At 47.0% G+C, this 18070-nt stretch overlaps 1 protein-coding gene across 2 annotated transcripts in view; it reads right to left on the bottom strand.

The window, feature by feature from the left end:
- The window catches only part of sacs (sacsin molecular chaperone), a 155715-nt gene that overhangs the window by 55948 nt on the left and 81697 nt on the right, over window positions 1-18070 (bottom strand). For both annotated transcript variants that reach the window (XM_072476859.1, XM_072476858.1), the window contains exons 7-8: window positions 6426-6572; window positions 1240-2722 (exon numbers count right to left, since the gene is read on the bottom strand). In XM_072476859.1, the coding sequence (XP_072332960.1) occupies window positions 1240-2722; window positions 6426-6572 (1630 nt within the window). The remainder of the gene's footprint in view (window positions 1-1239; window positions 2723-6425; window positions 6573-18070) is intronic.

Below are 18070 nucleotides of genomic sequence, written 5' to 3' on the forward strand. Positions count from 1 at the left end.
ATTTTCACAGTAACTTCATTGCAGTGTTAATGTAAGCCTACTTGTGACAATAAAGGTTATTATTATACAAGGCATTGGTGAGACCGGACCTGGAGTACAGTGGACAGTTTTGGTCCCCTTATTTGCAGAGGGATGTAGTTGTATTAGAGGCAATTCAGAGAAGGTTCACGAAATTGATTCCAGAGATATGGGGTTTGTCTGATGTAGAGATTGAGCAGTTTAGGCCTATACTCTCTCTCTTAGAAGAGTAAGAAGTCTTACAACACCAGGTTAAAGTCCAACAGGTTTGTTCCTCAGAGGAAGGAGCTGTGCTCCGAAAGCTAGTGATTCGAAACAAACCTGTTGGACTTTAACCTGGAGTTGTAAGACTTCTTACTGTGCTCACCCCAGTCAAACGCCGGCATCATCACATCATCTCTTTGAAGAATGAGAGGTATGCAAGATGATAAAAGAAAAGGTACTGAAAAAGTTGACATGGAGGCGGTGCTTCCTCTTGTGGGGCATTATAGAAAGGGAGATCATAGTTTTAGGATAAAGGGATAGCAGATTAAAACAGATTGGGAAAAATTACTTTTTTCATGAATCTGTAAAATTCACTACCTCTGTGGAATTCAATATCCCAGAGTGCGGTGGATGCTGGGACTTTGAGAAAACTTGAGGAGATAGACAGATTTTAAATTAGTAATGGGTTGAAGGGTTATGGCGTACAGGCAGGTTAAGTGGATTGAGGCCAAGAAGAGATCAGCCATGATCGTATTGAATGGCGGACCAGACTGGAGGGGCTGAATTGCCTACTCCTGCTCCTAGTTCTTACGTTCATCATCTCCACACCCACTTTCTTTGGCAATTTGGAATGCAAGACTTTCGGACCAGGCAAATTATCCACTTTAAGCATCGTCAACCTTTCCAATGCTTATTAAATAGCATTACAATTTTCTGCTCATCTGCAACTAATTAATAGTTGCTTATCAGTTTCCCCACACGGGATACAATTCAAAATCCTGTACTTCTGGCACATTAGCAAAGATATCTCTCGTAATATTGTCAAACTTCCTTAGCTGATTTCTTCCGTCATGTATGTATAATTGTTAACTCTCCTAAGAGTCAAAACTGACCATTCGGTTCTGTATCCCACCCACCTCCACCCCGTAAATGTAAATATCAATGACGCTCCTGAACAATAATCCCCAACATTGCCACTTCATGTCATTATAATAAGTAACAATGTTGAAATGTTACCTGGGATGATCATCTGTGGTAATGTAAATGGCATCCTTATCTGCCGAGGAAGAGTCAAAAGATATGAAATTTCCATTCTGTAATGGTAGCAGCTCCAGCCCAATCAGTTCTCCAAAGTTGTGATCAATCAGCACATACTCCAGAAGCTGAAGCTTTTCCTCTGCGCTGCCACGATGCCTGAATTTCCTAATCACCTGCCGTACCAGCGCAGGGCTGACTCTCTTTAGGCTCTTTGCATCAGGGCTGTAGGCCTGTACAGCGTTAAAGACATTCTCAGGCACTCGGGCTATCTGTACTCCTGCCTTATTGAGGAAGTTGAGAACGGTCTCGGTGCAGTCTTTGCCATTGTCCATTTCACAGAAATAAACCGAGTCAACTTGCACCCAACGGTTACTCATTGAATAGATTACGGGATGCTGAATCAGTTCCTTAAAAAGAGGCTCTACAATCGGTTTCCAGTGCACTCGGATCTTGCTGACATCAGGCCATACTTTGTGAATGGCCTCCGGAGTTAATGGCGAATCCTGATCTTTTTCAGCCTGCATTCGTTTCACAGCTTCAAGAACCAGGGTGACGTAAGTCTTTGGAACTACATTGTTAATAAGGAGTTCATTCCATAGAGCAGCGGGGTCTCTCCATTGGTCCACTTCTCTCCACTTAATACTCCTCCTGTTATCTGTTAATCCAAAGAAGCCACTGATGTGAACTGGCAGACCAGTCTTGCTTTCTTCACCAGGAGGTAGAGGAAGGAAGCAGAATGCTCGTCCTACAAACTCAGGTACAGCTCCTTTCTCCTCCTCACTATGCAGGAGAGGCATGGCAATAGCAATATTCGGAATGTACTTCAGGTCTTCAGCCAAACAATCCAGCTCATTGCACATCCCACGGCCACCCACACTGTTGCAAACGAGCCAAGACATTTCTTCTGTATCTTTTGAAGTTACATCTTCAGTCACTATGTTTACATGGTAGGTCACACAAGTTATATTGTTGCTTGGAATATTATTGCAGTAGCGATCTGCAGCAGTCCTTAGCATATTTAAGGAGTTTGGCCTCTCATGTTTGAGCTCTTTACCCTCAGAGGCAGTCACTTTGAAGCGGATCCTCTCTGTGCCATTGGACTCCCGCATGTACAAAGTTACACTCTGCACATTTTTCAGAAAAAGTAGAAGAGAACTCGCATCTGCTTTGAATGACTCAAACAATTCAAGAACTTTATCTTTATTGTACAGATTAGTGCTTATGTAGGATGGTTTCTTACGGAGAGGGAACCTGAATATGGTACCAGGAAAAAAGCCATCTTTAAAGACTTCTTTGGTGCTGTCAAAGATTCCAACATATGGTGCAAATTGGTCTGGATGCTCATTAATCTCTTCACGATCACTTGTTAGATTCCAACTTTGACCTGATTCATGGGAACCAAAGAGTGATTGATGGGGATCCAATATTCCAATTTGAGTCCCACTAAATATGCCTGGTGCATCTGTGGAAAAAAGTATTCTTCAGTATATCTTAATAAATCTATACAGAGTAATGAACTTATTAAATAAATAATTGTGGCAACTATTAATGTATATAAATCATTAATGTATAAAATGTATACAAAATCAAACTAGCACACAAGCTGGAAGTCTGAAATAAACTGAAAATCTAAAATCTGAGACAAAAATAAAGTTCTGACTTGAAACATTAACACTGTTTCTGACTCCACGCAGTCTGAGTTACTGCCAGAGATTTCTGTTTTTATTCTTTTATTTATTTTATTTTATTTTTTAAATTTAGAGTACCCAATTATTTTTTTTTTTCATTTAAGGGGCAATTTAGCATGGCCAATCCACCACTAACTGCACATCTTTGGGTTGTGGGGGTGAAACCCACGCAGACATGGGGAGAATGTGCAAACTCCACATGGACAGTGACCCAGCGCCGCTATTCGAACCCGGTCCTCAGCGCCGCAGTCCCAGCGCTATCCACTGCGCCACATGCCGCCCTCTGTTTTTATTACTACTGTTCATTTGCTCCTCAATACCATTATCTCTGATCAGCAGCACAATTTCAACCTCCATGCACAGTGGGGAAGTTACTGAGCAGCATAGGGAATTCCTGCTTTTTACTACAGTGGAGGAAGAGGAAAAAAAACTTGCGTTTATGGGCTACTTCAATCCCTCAATCCATCACACTGGTCTGGCAGGGAAACCACCTGTGCTCTTCTGCTCAGGATTTGGGTTAAGAAAGCAGACCAGGCTCCAACCATGTGTTACGGACAGGAACTTTGGGGGATGGGGGCGATAAATTTAAACACACATCATCCACCCATAAACAGAAAGCTCTTTTGATTTGTTTCCGTCTTTATAGGCAGTTGCATATTTCCTAACCCTTCCGTTTTTGTGTGATCAAATGTCCGATTAATAACCCAGAGCAAACTCGAGATAGGTTGAACTTGAAGGGTTAATTCATTGCACGCATTCAAAAGGCAAAAAGAAGGTCATAATATCACTTCCACACTCAAGACAGTAAAGGGAGGGATAGAGAAAAGACAATTTTACAGTACAGCGACCACAGAGAAAATTGATATTAGTTCATGTGGGTTCCAGAGTCCAAAATCAAAGTCCAATGAGATATTCCTTCACAGAGGTTGGTGAGCTGAACCGATGTTCCGGTGGTGTTGACTGCGCACAATGATATAGGCAAGCACGCATATACGCACACAGCAACTCCCTAGTTTTCCTGGCAACTTCCATCGTTCCATCTCATAATCATTGCCACCAAGTTTTCACCATACAGATTTTGTGAAACCTCAAAATATCAGGGACTCGTGCAGGCAAGTCAAATTATGACATGATTTTACTACAATTGTGACCATTTGCTAAACATTATATTTCCACGGATATGTTGATTTGTTTTCCTAATTTATAACCTGCAGCTGGGTGTTACATGAGGGCCAATGTTTTGAGACATATGGTTGGCTGCTAAGTAAATAAATGGGCTTCTTGAGGCTGAGGAAGCTTTTGTCTCATTAGAGCCGAGTCTTGACATCAGTCAGTTTTTCCGAACCCAAACTTGAATTTTGCTATTGAGCTTTTTAAAACTGAGTAAAATTTTGCAAGAATTCGCCAAGTTGAAGCAACAATATGAGCTAAACAACTGATGTCATATAAAATCAGACCTGAATCATTTTGAGGACAAAATATGTTTATATAGTGCCCCCAGCGGCAAGATGGGTGAGTCATGCTAAACGCCATAGACTTCCATGGGACCAGGAGATCCCACCAAAGCCAATGGTGAGCCTCCTCCACTGCGGGAAAACACACCACAAGGGGCCCAGAATAACCCAGCCATTAAGTTAGATGACTAAAAGCTTAGTCAAAGAGGAAGATTTCAGGGAGCGTCATAAAGGAGGTGGAGACGTTTAAGGAGGGAAATCCAGAGCAAATGAAGGCATGGCATCCAATGCTGGAGTGAATAAAATCAGAATGTTCAAGAGATCAGAATCAGAAAAGCACAGGTAGCTTAGAAGTTGTGGGGCTGGAGGAGATTACGGAGAAAGGGAGGGCAAGGTCATGAAGACATTTGCAAACAAGGATGAAAACTTTATCAGGATGTTGCTTGACTGGGGGCCAAGGTGAATGAGACTTGGTATGAATTAAGACAGGCACAATGGAGGTTTGGATGACGTCAAGCTATCCATTTTGGGAGGAATAACAGCAGAATGGATTATTATTTAAACGGTAAGATGTTAAAACATGCTGCTGTGCAGAGGGACCTGGGTGTGCTGGTGCACGAGTCGCAAAACGTTGGTGTGCAGGTGCAACGGGTGATTAAGAAGGCTAATCGAGTTTTGTCTTTCATTGCTAGAGGGATGGAGTTCAAGACTAGTGAGGTTATGCTGCAATTGTATAGGGTGTTGGTGAGGCCGCATCTGGAGTATTGTGTTCAGTTTTGGTCTCCTTACCTGAGAAAGGACATATTGGCACTGGAGGGAGTGCAGAGGAGATTCACTAGGTTGATCCCAGAGTTATGGGGATTAGATTATGATGAGAGGTTGAGTAGACTGGGACTGTACTCATTGGAGTTTAGAAGGATGCGGGGGGATCTTATTGAGACATATAAAATTATGAAGGGAATAGATAGGATAGATGCGGGCAGGTTGTTTCCACTGGTCGGGGAAAGCAGAACTAGGGGGCATAGCCTCAAAATAAGGGGAGGTAGATTTAGGACGGAGTGTAGGAGGAACTTCTTCACCAAAAGGGTTGTGAATCTCTGGAATTCCTTGCCCAGTGAAGCAGTTGAGTCTCCTTCTTTAAACGTTTTTAAGAAAAAGATAGATGCCTTTCTAAAGAATAAAGAGATTTGGGGATATGGTGTACGGGCCGGAGAGTGGAGCTGAGTCCACAAAGATCAGCCATGATCTCATTAAATGGCGGAGCAGGCTCGAGGGGCCAGATGGCCTACTCCTGTTCCTAGTTCTTATGTTCTTATGATGAATAGAACATGAGAGACCTACCAAGAGTACACTGGAATAGTCGAGTCTACAGGTAACAAAGGCAAGGATGAGGGTTTCAACAGCCAATGTGCTGAGTCAGGGCCGAATTTGGGCAACGGGGTGAAAATAGGTAAACTTAGTAATACAGCAAACAAGTGGGTGGATTGGTTCATCCCATAGTCAAGTATGAATCGATTGGTTTAGTCTCAGACTGTGGCCAGAGATGGAGTCAGTTGCTAGAGAGCCGACTTTGGCACAGCGACAGAAAACAATGGCTTCAGTCAATTACTAAGATAAGGCAGGATTTTGTGCAGCTGTCGTCAGTATTGTCATAGCCTCCAAACTTTCAGGCAGTGCATTTCAGATCATAACACCTTGCCGCATGGATGCTTTTTCTCATGTCACCTTTTGCTATTTTGCCAATTACCACAAATCTTTCCGTTGGTGAGGGAATGCTCACAGATTGGCACATGCTTTTAAATTTCCAGCTCCATGTCCAAAGTAACCATCATAAAATAACTGCTTTCCTTTCTCTTTATTCATCATTTTAACACACTCAGGTGTAACAAAGACAAGCTGCATGCAAAACCTGCTCACAAAAATGAAACAAAACAAACTCCTGAACAAATTCCAATTTAACGTTGCACCAAAGTGTTTCATTCAGAGCAGGTACTCTGCAAAACACAAAGGACAATTCACTTACCTGTTATATGATAGACAGAATTGAAACCAATCCCAAATCGTCCAACTTTCAGCGGATCGTCTCTTTTCCTACTTCTCGCAATTTCCTGAATCCCATGCCAATCCTCGGGGGTGAATACTGCATTGTTGTAGGAGTACAAAGCGGGTCCTGAAGAAATAATCAATGTTTTGTTTAATCAAAATTTATCCAGAAACGCCAGTGTCTTTGGATGGAGAAAACTGTGCACACACAGAACGCAACTTATATCAAAAAGGTACGTTCCTGCCTGCTCCTGCTGAATTCATATATCTGGAGCTGAAACTGGTTTGGCAATGAATCACACCAACTTGGGGTTGCTCTATTTCAAGGACTAACCAATCACTTGCCTTGGGCACCTTTGACACAAATCTTTGTCTTGTACCTGGTGATCATAGATCCAGGGCGGCACAGTAGCACAGTGGTTAGCACAGTTGCTTCACAGCTCCAGGGTCCCAGGTTTGATTCCTGGCTTGGGTCACTGTCTGTGCGGAATCCGCACTTTCTCCCAGTGTCTGTGTGGGTTTCATCCAGGTGCTCCTCCCACAGTCCAAAGATGTGCAGGTTTGGTGAATTGGCCATGCTAAATTGCTCTTACGTGTCCAAAATATGGGTTACTGGGTTATGGGGATAGGGTGGAGGCGTGGGCTTGGTGCTCTTTCCAAGGGCCGGTGCAGACTCGATGGGCCGAATAGCCTCCTTCTGCACTGCAAATTCTATGATTCTATAATTATCCAAGGGAACAGAACTTGCATTTCACATAACTACCCACTAAAAATATCAATTAATGGGCTGTGTTTAGAATATAATTTCTCGACTTCCGGTGGTGGCTATGAAGGAGTAAGTTGCACATTTGGTGGCTCCCGCTCGGGTCGGACTTTTGGTCCTTTTCCCCCGATTTTTTACCGGACTTGAACTGTAAAACTGAAGACAGAGGCAATTGTGTACTGAATTCCCACATCGGTGCATTAACAGGAGGACTAGGCGTGCTCGCAAAGGCAGAAACAGAAGGACAGAGAAGGCTTGGGCTGAAGCTGCGTCGGGGGGAAGCATGGCGGAGGACTGGACCTCTGGCTTGCAGACCCAGCGGTCAACGGAGCAGTTGATGCAAATTATCCAGGACGGCTTCGCCAAACAGAAGCAGGACTGCCTGGACCCGATTAAAGAGGCAATTTCGCGGCTGGAACTTAGATTGGATGCCCAAGATCGGGCGCTCCAAAAAGTAGAGAAGGCGCTGGCTGAGCAGGAGGAACATCAAACAGCGGTGGAGTTGGAGCTGGGGATGCTGAAGAGACCAGCAGAAAAGGCTCCTGGAGAAGGTGGAGGACCTAGAGAACAGGTCCCGCCGGCAAAAGGTTGAGCTCCCGGAGGGATCCGAAGGAACGGACGCTGGGGTATACATAGCAGCCATGTTAGAGATGCTGCTGGGAGATGGGGCATTCCCCCGACCCTTGGGGGTGGATAGGGCTCACAGAGCACTTGCGAGGAAGTCGCGAATGGGAGACCGACCCCCCCTCCCCTCGCCCCCCACCCCCCCCCCCCCCCCCAAGAGCAATGGTGGTGAGATTCCACAGATATCTTGACAAGGAGTGCGTTTTACAGTGGGCCAAGCAGACACGGAGCTGCAAATGGGACAACAGTATCCTACGGATCTATCAAGACCGGAGTGCGGAGGTGGCCAGGAGAAGAGCGGGGTTTAACCAGATCAGGTCGACCCTTTTCAAGAAAAAGGTGAAGTTCGGGCTTTTGTATCTGGGACCCGCCTCTGGGTCACATACGAGGAGCAATATTTCTAATTCGAATCGCCTGACGAAGCACTGGACTTTGCGAAAAGGAAAGGACTGGTGTCGGACTGAGAATTTTGAATTTTGCTGTAACGTTTATGTCTTTCAAAAAAACGTTTGTTTTTTCGGATGCTATTTGTAATGCCTGCTGTATGGAGCCGGGGCCAGTTGCAGAGCTGAGTGAGGCAACGTTTGCATTTGCACTGTTGGGGGATGATGGAGGTGTGTTTGTTCAGATGCTGGATCTTTTTTTTGTGTTCAACTGGTGGGGGGGGGGTTTCGCTGTCAGACAATGGGGAGGGACAGAGAGGAGGTCGGGGGTGGAGGCTGCCTGGGGGCGGGCCGACGGAGGCGTGGCGCGCAGGCTAGCGACTGGCCCAAGAGAGGGGACGGCTGATCGGCGAAGGGGGGGGGGGGGGGAGGCAATGAGCCCCCCAACTAGACTGATCACCTGGAATGTAAGAGGGCTCAATGGGCCGGTCAAGAGGACACGCGTGTTCGTGCATTTGAGAGGACTGAAGGCAGACATGGTAATTCTGCAGGAGACGCACCTTCGAGTAGCTGATCAGATCAGATTAAGGAAGGGATGGATCAGACAGGTTTTGACTCGGGACTGGACTCGGAAGACCAGAGGGGTCGCGGTCCTGATCAACAAGTGAGTGGTGTTTGTGGCGGGAAGAATAGTTTTGGATGGGGGAGGCCGGTACATTATGGTCAGTGGGAAATTGGAGGGTGTGCAGGTGGTACTAGTAAATGTATACGCACCAAACTGGGATGATGTGGAGTTTATAAAGAGGATGCTGGGGAAGATACCGGACCTGGATTCGCATAAGCTGGTCATGGGAGGGGACATCAATAGTTATTGACCCTGGTTTAGACTGGACAAGCTCAAAAATGGGCAGGGTGCCAGCAATGGCGAAGGAGCTAAAAGGGTTCATGGAGCAGATTGGGGGGGGGGGGGGACCCATGGAGATTTGGGCAGCCAAGAGTAAAGGAGTTCTCCTTCTACTCACACGTGCATAAAGTGTACTCCCGGATTGATTTCTTTATTCAGAGCAGGGCTCTACAGACGGGGGTGGTGGACACAGGATACTCGGCGATCACAATCTCAGACCATGCCTTGCGCTGGGTTGACCTACAGGTTAGTAAAGACAGTAATCAGCGCCTGCACTGGAGGTTAGACGTGGGACTGTTAGCGGACCAGGAGGTGTGCGGGCGGTTGAGGAAATGTATTCAGAATTACCTGGAGGTCAATGACACGGGGGAAATCACGGCAGCGGTGGTCAGGGAGGCATTGAAGACGGTGGTTAGAGGGGAGCTGATCTCGATACAGGCCCACAGGGAGAAGGTAGACAGGACAGGTCGACAGGCAGTTGCGAAGACCCCAGAGGCAGGGCTTCTAAGGGAATGTCGGATGCTACATGCGGAGTTCGGCTTGTTACCCACAGGAAGGGCGGTAGTGCAGCTGAGAAAGGCGAGGGGGGCGATTTATGAGCATGGAGAGAAGGCCAGTAGAATGCTTGCACAGCAGCTTAGAAAGAGGGAGGCAGCCAGGGAGATAGGGAAAGTAAAGGATGGAGACGGGAACCTGGTGGGAGACTCAGCAGGGGTGAATAAGGCGTTTAAGGAGTTTTATAGTAGGCTTGTATGGGTTGGAACGTCCACCTGGGCTGGAGGGGATGAGGCACTTCCTAGGGGGGCTGAATTTCCCGAAGGTGGACGGGGAGCTGATAGAAGGGCTGCGGGCCCCGATCGGGATCGAAGAGATAGCGAAGGCCATGTAGTCGGGTAAAGTTCCGGGGCCGGATGGGTACCCAGTGGAGTTCTATAAAAGGTTCTCTGGGATATTGGGGCCGCTGTTGATGAGGACATTCAATTAGGCAAGGGAGAGAGGGGTGCTTCCCCCGATGATGTCACAGGCCACGATCCTGAAGCGGGATAAAGATCTGGAGCTGTGTGGGTCCTACAGGCCGATATCCCTAGTGAATGTGGACGCCAAACTGCTGGCCAAAATTTTGTCCTCTAGGATTGAAGACTGTGTTCCGGACGTGATTGGGGAGGACCAGACGGGGTTCGTTAAGGGAAGGCAGTTGGTGTCCAATGTAAGAAGGTTGCTAAATGCGATCACGATGCCCCGAGAAGGTAGGGAGGTGGAGGTAGTGGTCGCAATGGATGCAGAGAAGGCTTTTGATCGAGTAGAATGGGAATAGCTGTGGGAGGTACTGAGACGGTTCGGATTTGGGCAGGGCTTTATTGACTGGGTCAGGTTGATGTATCAGCTCCTGAGGCGAGCGTACGGACGAATAGGATGACATTGGACCATTTTAGGCTACATCGGGAGATGAGACAGGGATGCCCCTTCTCCCCACTGTTGTTCGCGCTAGCTATAGAGCCGCTGGCAATTGCACTGAGAGCCTCAAGGGGCTGGAAGGGTTTGGTCCGGGGAGAGTGGAACACAGAGTTTTGCTTTACGCAGCCAGCCTGCTCCTGTATGTATCGGACCCAGTGGAGGGGATGGAAGAAATCATGAGGATTCTGGGGGAATGTGGCTGGTTTTCGGACAGGAGAGGTGACTGGGGGAACTGCCGTTTAGAGTGGTAGGGGGAAGTTTTAGGTACCTAGGCATCCAAGTGGCGCGGGAATGGGAACGGTTGCACAAACTTAATCAGGCCCGTCTGGTAGACCAAATGAAGGATGATTTTCGTAGGTGGGACGCGCTCCCGTTGTCATTTGCTGGGAGGGTCCAGACGGTGAAGATGATGGTCCTTCCGAGATTCCTGTTTGTGTTCCAGAATCTCCCCATCTTTATTCCGCGGACCTTTTTTAAACGGGTTAACAAAGTTATCACTGGCTTTGTAAGGGCGGGCAAAACCCCGCAAGTAAAAAAGGGGATGCTTGTGTGGAGCCGGGGAAAGGGCGGGCTGACGCTGCCAAACTTCAGTAACTATTATTGGGCGGCGAATATAGCCATGATCAGGAAGTGGGTGGTGGGGGGATGGTCGGCATGGGAGCGTATGGAGGCGGCCTCATGTAAGGGCACCAGTTTGGGGCGTTGATAACAGCGCCTCTGCCGTTCCCACCGGCACAGTACTCCACCAGTCCCGTGGTGGTGGCTGCCCTGTGAGTCTGGGGACAATGGAGGAAGCATGTGGGAGCGGAGGGAGCATCAGTCTGGTCTCCAATCTGCAATAGTCACCAGTTTGCCGCGCGCGGGAAGGATGGACGGGGCGTTTTGGAGATGGCAGAGGGCAGAAACTAAGAGGATGGGGAATATGTTTATAGAAGGGAGCTTTCCTAGCTTGAGAGCGCTGGAGGAGAAATTTGGATTGGCGAGGGGAAACAAATTCAGGTACCTGCAGGTGCGGGACTTCCTACGTAGACAGGTCTCAACCTTCCCGCTCCGACCACCAAGGATTCAGGATAGGGTAGTTTCCAGAGTGTGGGAGGGAGAAGGGAAGGTCTCCGACATCTATAAGGAGCTCATGGGGTCAGAGGGCACGCAGACTGAGGAGCTAAAGCGCAAGTGGGAATAGGAGTTAGGAGGATAGAGGATGGTCTCTGGGCGAATGCGTTGAGTAGAGTCAACGCGTCCACAACATGCGCCAGGCTCAGCCTGATGCAGTTTAAGGTGGTTCACCGGGCTCACATGACAGTGGCCCGGATGAGCAGGTTCTTTTGTGTAGAAGATACGTGTGCAAGGTGTGCGGGGGGGCAGCGAACCATGTCCACATGTTTTGGACATGCCCAAAGCTTAGGGGATTTTGGCAGGAGTTTGCAGACGTCATGCCCATGGTGTTAAAAACAAGGGTGGCAAACTAAAACGAGGGCAAAACTAAAGATTGAGATAAACATGCAAGACAAAGGTGGATGCCAAATCATCATAAACAAACCTGAAAAGTTCAATATACTTTAAGAATTATGTTAGAAATCATCACGGAATGCAGAAATGCGCCATTCTATGAATGTAAACTTAATGTTTCAGAGTTGTCCAGCAGTGATAATGCCATTGAATGTCATTAAAACCCAGTTACACCTCGCTCAAAAAACACAACTTGAAATTTCAGGAGTTCTTCTGATGAGGACAGGAGCATAACAACTAGAGTTCATGTCAAATGATTGATTTTAATTGAATTTCATCATTTTCTTTTCATTCATTCATTCATGGGAGGTGGGTATCACTGAAAAGACCAGCATTTACAGACCATCCCGAAATGCCCTCGAGGTGGTGGTGAGCCGCCTTATTGAATCGCTGCAATCCATGTGCTGTAGTAACACTCACAGTGCTGTTGAGGGGGTGCCAGGATTTTGAACGAGCCACAGTGAATGAACAGTGATACGGTTCCAAGTCAGGATGGTGTGTGGCTTTGAGGGAAACTTGCAGGTGAAGATGTTCCCAAGCATCTGCTGCCCTCGTCTTTTGCAGCGAGAGTTTGTGGGTTTAGAAGATGCAATGAAGGAGCCATGGCACGTTTCTGCAATGCATTTTGTACATTGTACACCCTACTGTCACTGCGCACCAGTAAATGTTTAAAGGGTGGGGGGGGGGGTAGGAGAGTGCACTGTTCTGGATGGTGTCCACCTTCTTGAGTGTTCTTGGAGCTAATCTCCTCCAGGAAACGGGGGAGTTGGGAGGACTTTATTTGCATATCTGGAGAGGAGTAGGGAATTACCATCAGCGACCTCTAGATTTCCCCATTTAACTATGCATGTGCAGATTCCTAAGTTGCTGTCAGTTTCGTACAGTAATGACATTGAATGTTGACAGTTTAACCATCATTACAACTGCAAGATCCAGGCCCATCCATATTATTTTTCCTCTTCCAGTTACTGTCTATTTTACTTTTAATTGTCATCTACTTCTCCCTGTTCATTGTCAACCAGTTTGTCCCTTTTAATGCAATGCATTTCTTCACTGTTCCATCCATTGACATTCATTCTCCACCACCCATGCAAACCTACCTTTAGTATTAAAACCCATTTTCACGAGAGTTCTTCTGCAGATTATGCTGTGCTGCGTTTTCGTCAATTTCTTCCTCTGCTCCTTTACTCTATTTAAGGATTCACCATTTAAGATGTATTTCATGCTTTGGGCTGGAACTTTCCAGCCATTCACACCTGTCCCACAGACAGAGCACAGAGGGTGCATTCAATGGAATACCCCTTTGACAACGGGAGGACCAGAAGATCCTACCGCCAACCAATGGCAGGCTGCCTCCTGCCACTGAAAACAAGCAGGTTGCACGGTAAATCCCGTCCTTAATCTTACATCCAGAATATATTACTTAACATATTGGTACATTCAACTGTGTCTACCACCATTCTGTTGTGTCTTTCAAGACACTGAGAATTGGAAAGGGCAGCAAGCTGCCTCTTGTAACTGGAGGAGTACTGTGCACCAATCTTCAGCAGAGAGCAATGGAGAGAAAGGGAAAGAAACATTTAATTTAAAAGCAACACAAAAGTAAAGAATTTAAAAAGACATAAAACATAAGAAACAGCATGGGGAAGAAGATAGCTTATAGGCCACCTAACAGAACCTGCATTGAAGGACAGAGTATACATCAAGTAATGGGGTTGAAGAGAAAGGACTTGCAACAAAATCATGAGTGGTTTTAACCTTCAGAAAGATTGGTTAAATCAAATTAGCAACGGTAGCCTTAAAAATTGGTTCATAAGAGTGTATCCTGAAAAGTTGCTTAGAAGAAGCCATCTGAAACCAACCTGCTTTTAGGCCTGCTATTGTGAAAAAGGTTTAATGAGACAGAATTAATTAATGATCTCATAGTAAAGGATCCTTTAGGCAAGAGTGATCATAATTAGGGTTAGGGTTAGGAATTTGGTTAGGAAATTAGTGGTCAGAATATTCTGGCCGCTCGTGCTGGTGAGATCATCCTATCCAGCCAATGGCACAACCCATGGGTTTCCCAGCAACGAGGTGTGCATTTATCATGAAACCCCATTGACAACAGCGGGACCAGAAGATCCAACCGCCGGCCAATAACAGGCAGGCTCCGTCACCGTGAAACACATGGCAGATTGCGGGGAAAATCCCTCCCTGCGTCTTAGATGTAAATAAAGAGAATTATAAAGGTTTGAAGACAGAGCTGGACTGTGAAATGGGTTAAAGGGTTAAATGGTAAGGGAGAAGCAGTGGCAGATACTTAAGGAAATATTTTGTAACCCTCAACAAAATATATTCCCTTGAGAAAGAAAGACTATGGGAAGGAGAGACTATCCTTAGCTATCTAAGGAAGTTCATGAGGATATCAAATTGACAGAAAAGGTGTACAATGCTTCAAGGATTAATGCTAGGCCAGAAGATTGGGGAAATTTAGAATCCAGCAAATGATGACTAAACAAGGAAATTAGAATAGGAGAGTAAACTATCAAGAAATATAAAGACAGTAAGAGCTACAAGTATAAAAAAAGGTATAGGGTAGTTAACGTGAGCACTGATCACTTAAAGGATGAAACTGGGGAATTAATAACAGGAAACAAGAAAATGGCAAAGACTTTAAACAAACATTTTATATCGGTCTTCATGGTAGAAGGCAAAAAATGCATCCCAAGAATTTAGAAAACCACAGAGCAAAAGAGAGGGAGGAATCTAAAACAATCACTATTAGTAGAGAAAAGGTGTGAGGAAGGCAAATGGAATAACAGTTGACAAGTCCCTTAGACCTGACAGCCTTCACCCTAGGATCTTTGGGATAGTGGATGCAGTGGCTGTAAACTTCCAAAATCCTCTAAGGTTGCAGTGGAATAGAAAAACACAAATGTAACAAACATCTTTATTCCAAAAAGGAGTGATAGAAAGCAAGAAACTATAGGTCCATTAGCCTAACATCTGCCATTGGGAAAATGTTGGAATCCACCATCAAAGTAGTAGCAGCAGGACACTGAGAAAATCACAATCCAATCAGGTGGAGTCAACTTGGTTTGATGGAAGGGAAACCATGTTTGACAAATTTATTAAAATTCCTAGAGGATGTAAGAGGCAGGGTGATAAACGGGAACCAGTGGATGTAGTGTATTTGAATTTCCAAAAGATATTCAATAAGGTGCCATAATTGTCACTACACAAGAAAAGAGCTCATGGTGTTGGGAGTATTATATTAGCATGGATAAAAGATTGGCGAACTGACAGGAAAGAGAGAGATGGAAATAGAAATTGCTTATTGTCACAAGTAGGCTTCAAGTGAAGTTACTGTGAAAAGCCCCTAGTCGCCACATTCCGGCGTCTGTTCGGGGAGGCGGTTACGGGAAAAACGGGTCATTTTCAGGTTGGCAAACTGTGACTATTTGGGGGGGTGGGGAGGTTGTGACGGGGAGGGGTGCCACAGGAATCTATGCAGGGGCCTCAACAATTTTTATAATATGTACTGCTGACGTGGATTAAGGGGCAGGCTGTATTGTAGCTAAACTTGTCAATGATATAAAGTTGGCAAGTTCTGAGGAAGACACAGGCCTCGTCTCTCCCTGCTCAGCGACTCGATGAGGCTGTTAAATCACACCTCAAGAGATCTCACCCTCACCGAGTGAGCTCCTCTTAACATAAAGCTCATTTAAATATGTCTGCACCTGATTCTCCCGAGGACCAGAAAATGCTGGCACCTAGGAGATTTCGCCATGGCGTCGTTTAGCACTGGTATAGCAAACAAATGTGAACCAGGCATGATGGCGCCTGAGGGGGTCTCCCAGGCCATCAGAGGCCACTGAGTGGTTGAGCTCTGCGCAGGGTGTAACCCTGGCACTCCCACTGCTACCAAGCACCTTTGCACTGACACACAGGTACACTGGCACTACCGTGGTACCCAGGTGGCACTGCCAGAGTGCCAAGCTGTCAATGCCAAGGCACCCAGTTGCCCGCGTCACAGGTCAGGCCCAGGGGCGCACTGCCCTTAAGAGCTGGAGTGAGGAGGGGGTGGAGGCTTGAGGACTCCCTAAGTGGTAGGTTGGGGAAGTGGAGGGGTCCTGCGGCCACTGTGGGGTGTCCGAGGGTGATCAGCATTTTAAAATTGTGTCCCAATCTCTTCCTGCACGGACAAGCTGAGCTAGTCAGTGCAGCAAGTAAGGCAAGTGGGCCTCGGCAGGGCATAAACTGTCAACCTGCAGTTGTTGACAGGGCTCTCAACAGCGTGTGAGCCCATCTCCTGCGCTACTACCCTCGCCCCGTCCCTCATAGAACAAGGAAAGAGTCCCCCTCGTTCTCACATTTCACCCCACCAGACTCCGTAATCCTCCACCATTTTCACCAACTCCAGCGTGATGCCACCACAAAACACATCTACCCTTCACTCCCTCTGTCAGCATTCCGCAGAGACCGTTCCCTCCGGGATAATCTAGTCCACTTCTCCACCATACCCAACACCTCTCCCATCACCCATAGCACCTTCCCATGCAATCGCAGAAGGCGTAACACCTGCCCCTTTACCTCTTCCATGCATAACATCCCAGGCCCAAAACACACATTCCAGGTTAAGCAGCGTTTACTTGCACCTCTTTCAATTTGGTCTATTGCATTTGCTGCTCCCAATGTGGTCTCCTCTATATCAGAGAGACCAAACGTAGACTGGGTGATCGCTTTGCTGAGCACCTTCGGTCTTTGCGCATTCAGGACCCTGACCTTCCCGTTGCTTATCATTTCTTTTTTTTTTTAAATGGTTTTATTCTCCATTTTCAAATTTCCACAGACCGTAAACGGTAACAAATACAAAATCAATCCCCATAACAATGACAACGATCCCATCCTCCCACCACCCCAAACAACGGCCCATCTGTCAATATATGCATCCAATAAAACAAACCCTCCCAAGGTGGAAACAAAAAGCAAAGGAGAAAAAGAAAAAGGAGTCCGGGACCGCCCATGGTCACCATTAACCTATAGAGTCCACTCCCCCCCACCCCCCCCCCACCATCAACCCCCCCCACCACCACCACACCCCCCCCCTACAACCTCTGAAAGAGTACCGTACATGATACCCAAGTGTTGTAAACACCCTCACCCACCCCCCCCTCTCCAACTCCTCCCGTCCACTGCCTCTTGTAAAACTCCTCCCCCAACCTCGGTTCCTTCCCCCCAACTTTCCACCCCAGCTAGACCACTCGGACCCTGTTCTGCCAGGCTCCGATGGCCGCAGCCCCTCCCCCACCTCACTCCCATTCACTGGCCGGCTTAAACCGGCCAGCGTGGAGGCTCCCGCCCGGGTCCCTTTCCCCCTTGCCCGGCCCTAGGAAAGCCCAGAAATCCCCTTTTTAGCACACAAACCCCGCATATCCACCAACATCCCAAAGAGCTTCATTTCGAGTGAAAGTCCCAATACTTCCCTTGTCCAAATATATACAACATTGGCTCCTTTAGCCCATATACAGTGAAACAAAAAAGAAAATACAGTCATGAGGTTACATCGGCACATGGCCATTTCTCATTTTCTCAGTTCTGCCACAGTCCTTCTGCCTTCGCAAACGCCTCCGCTGCTTCCGCCATTCCAAAATAAAAGTCCTTGAGCTTGTAAGTCACCCTCAGCTTCGCTGGATATACAATGCCGCACTGCACCTTGCTAATGTACAGTGCCCTCTTCACCCGGTTGAAGGCAGCCCGCCTCCTCGCCAGCTCCACCATAAAGTCTTGGTATACACATATGCCAGCTCCAGCCCACTGTACCACCCGCTTCTGCTTGGCCCAGCACAGGACCTTCTCCTTCACACTGTACCTACGGAAGCACAGAGTCACTACCCTTGGCGGCTCACTCGCCTTTGGTACAGGCCTCCATGACCGATGAGCCCGATCCAGTTCATATCGGGAGGGATCCTCCCCTTCCCCCAATGGTTTTGCCAGCATCGCGG

This window comes from Scyliorhinus torazame, chromosome 15 (assembly GCF_047496885.1).
Source record: "Scyliorhinus torazame isolate Kashiwa2021f chromosome 15, sScyTor2.1, whole genome shotgun sequence".
In the NCBI taxonomy this organism is placed as follows: domain Eukaryota; kingdom Metazoa; phylum Chordata; class Chondrichthyes; order Carcharhiniformes; family Scyliorhinidae; genus Scyliorhinus; species Scyliorhinus torazame.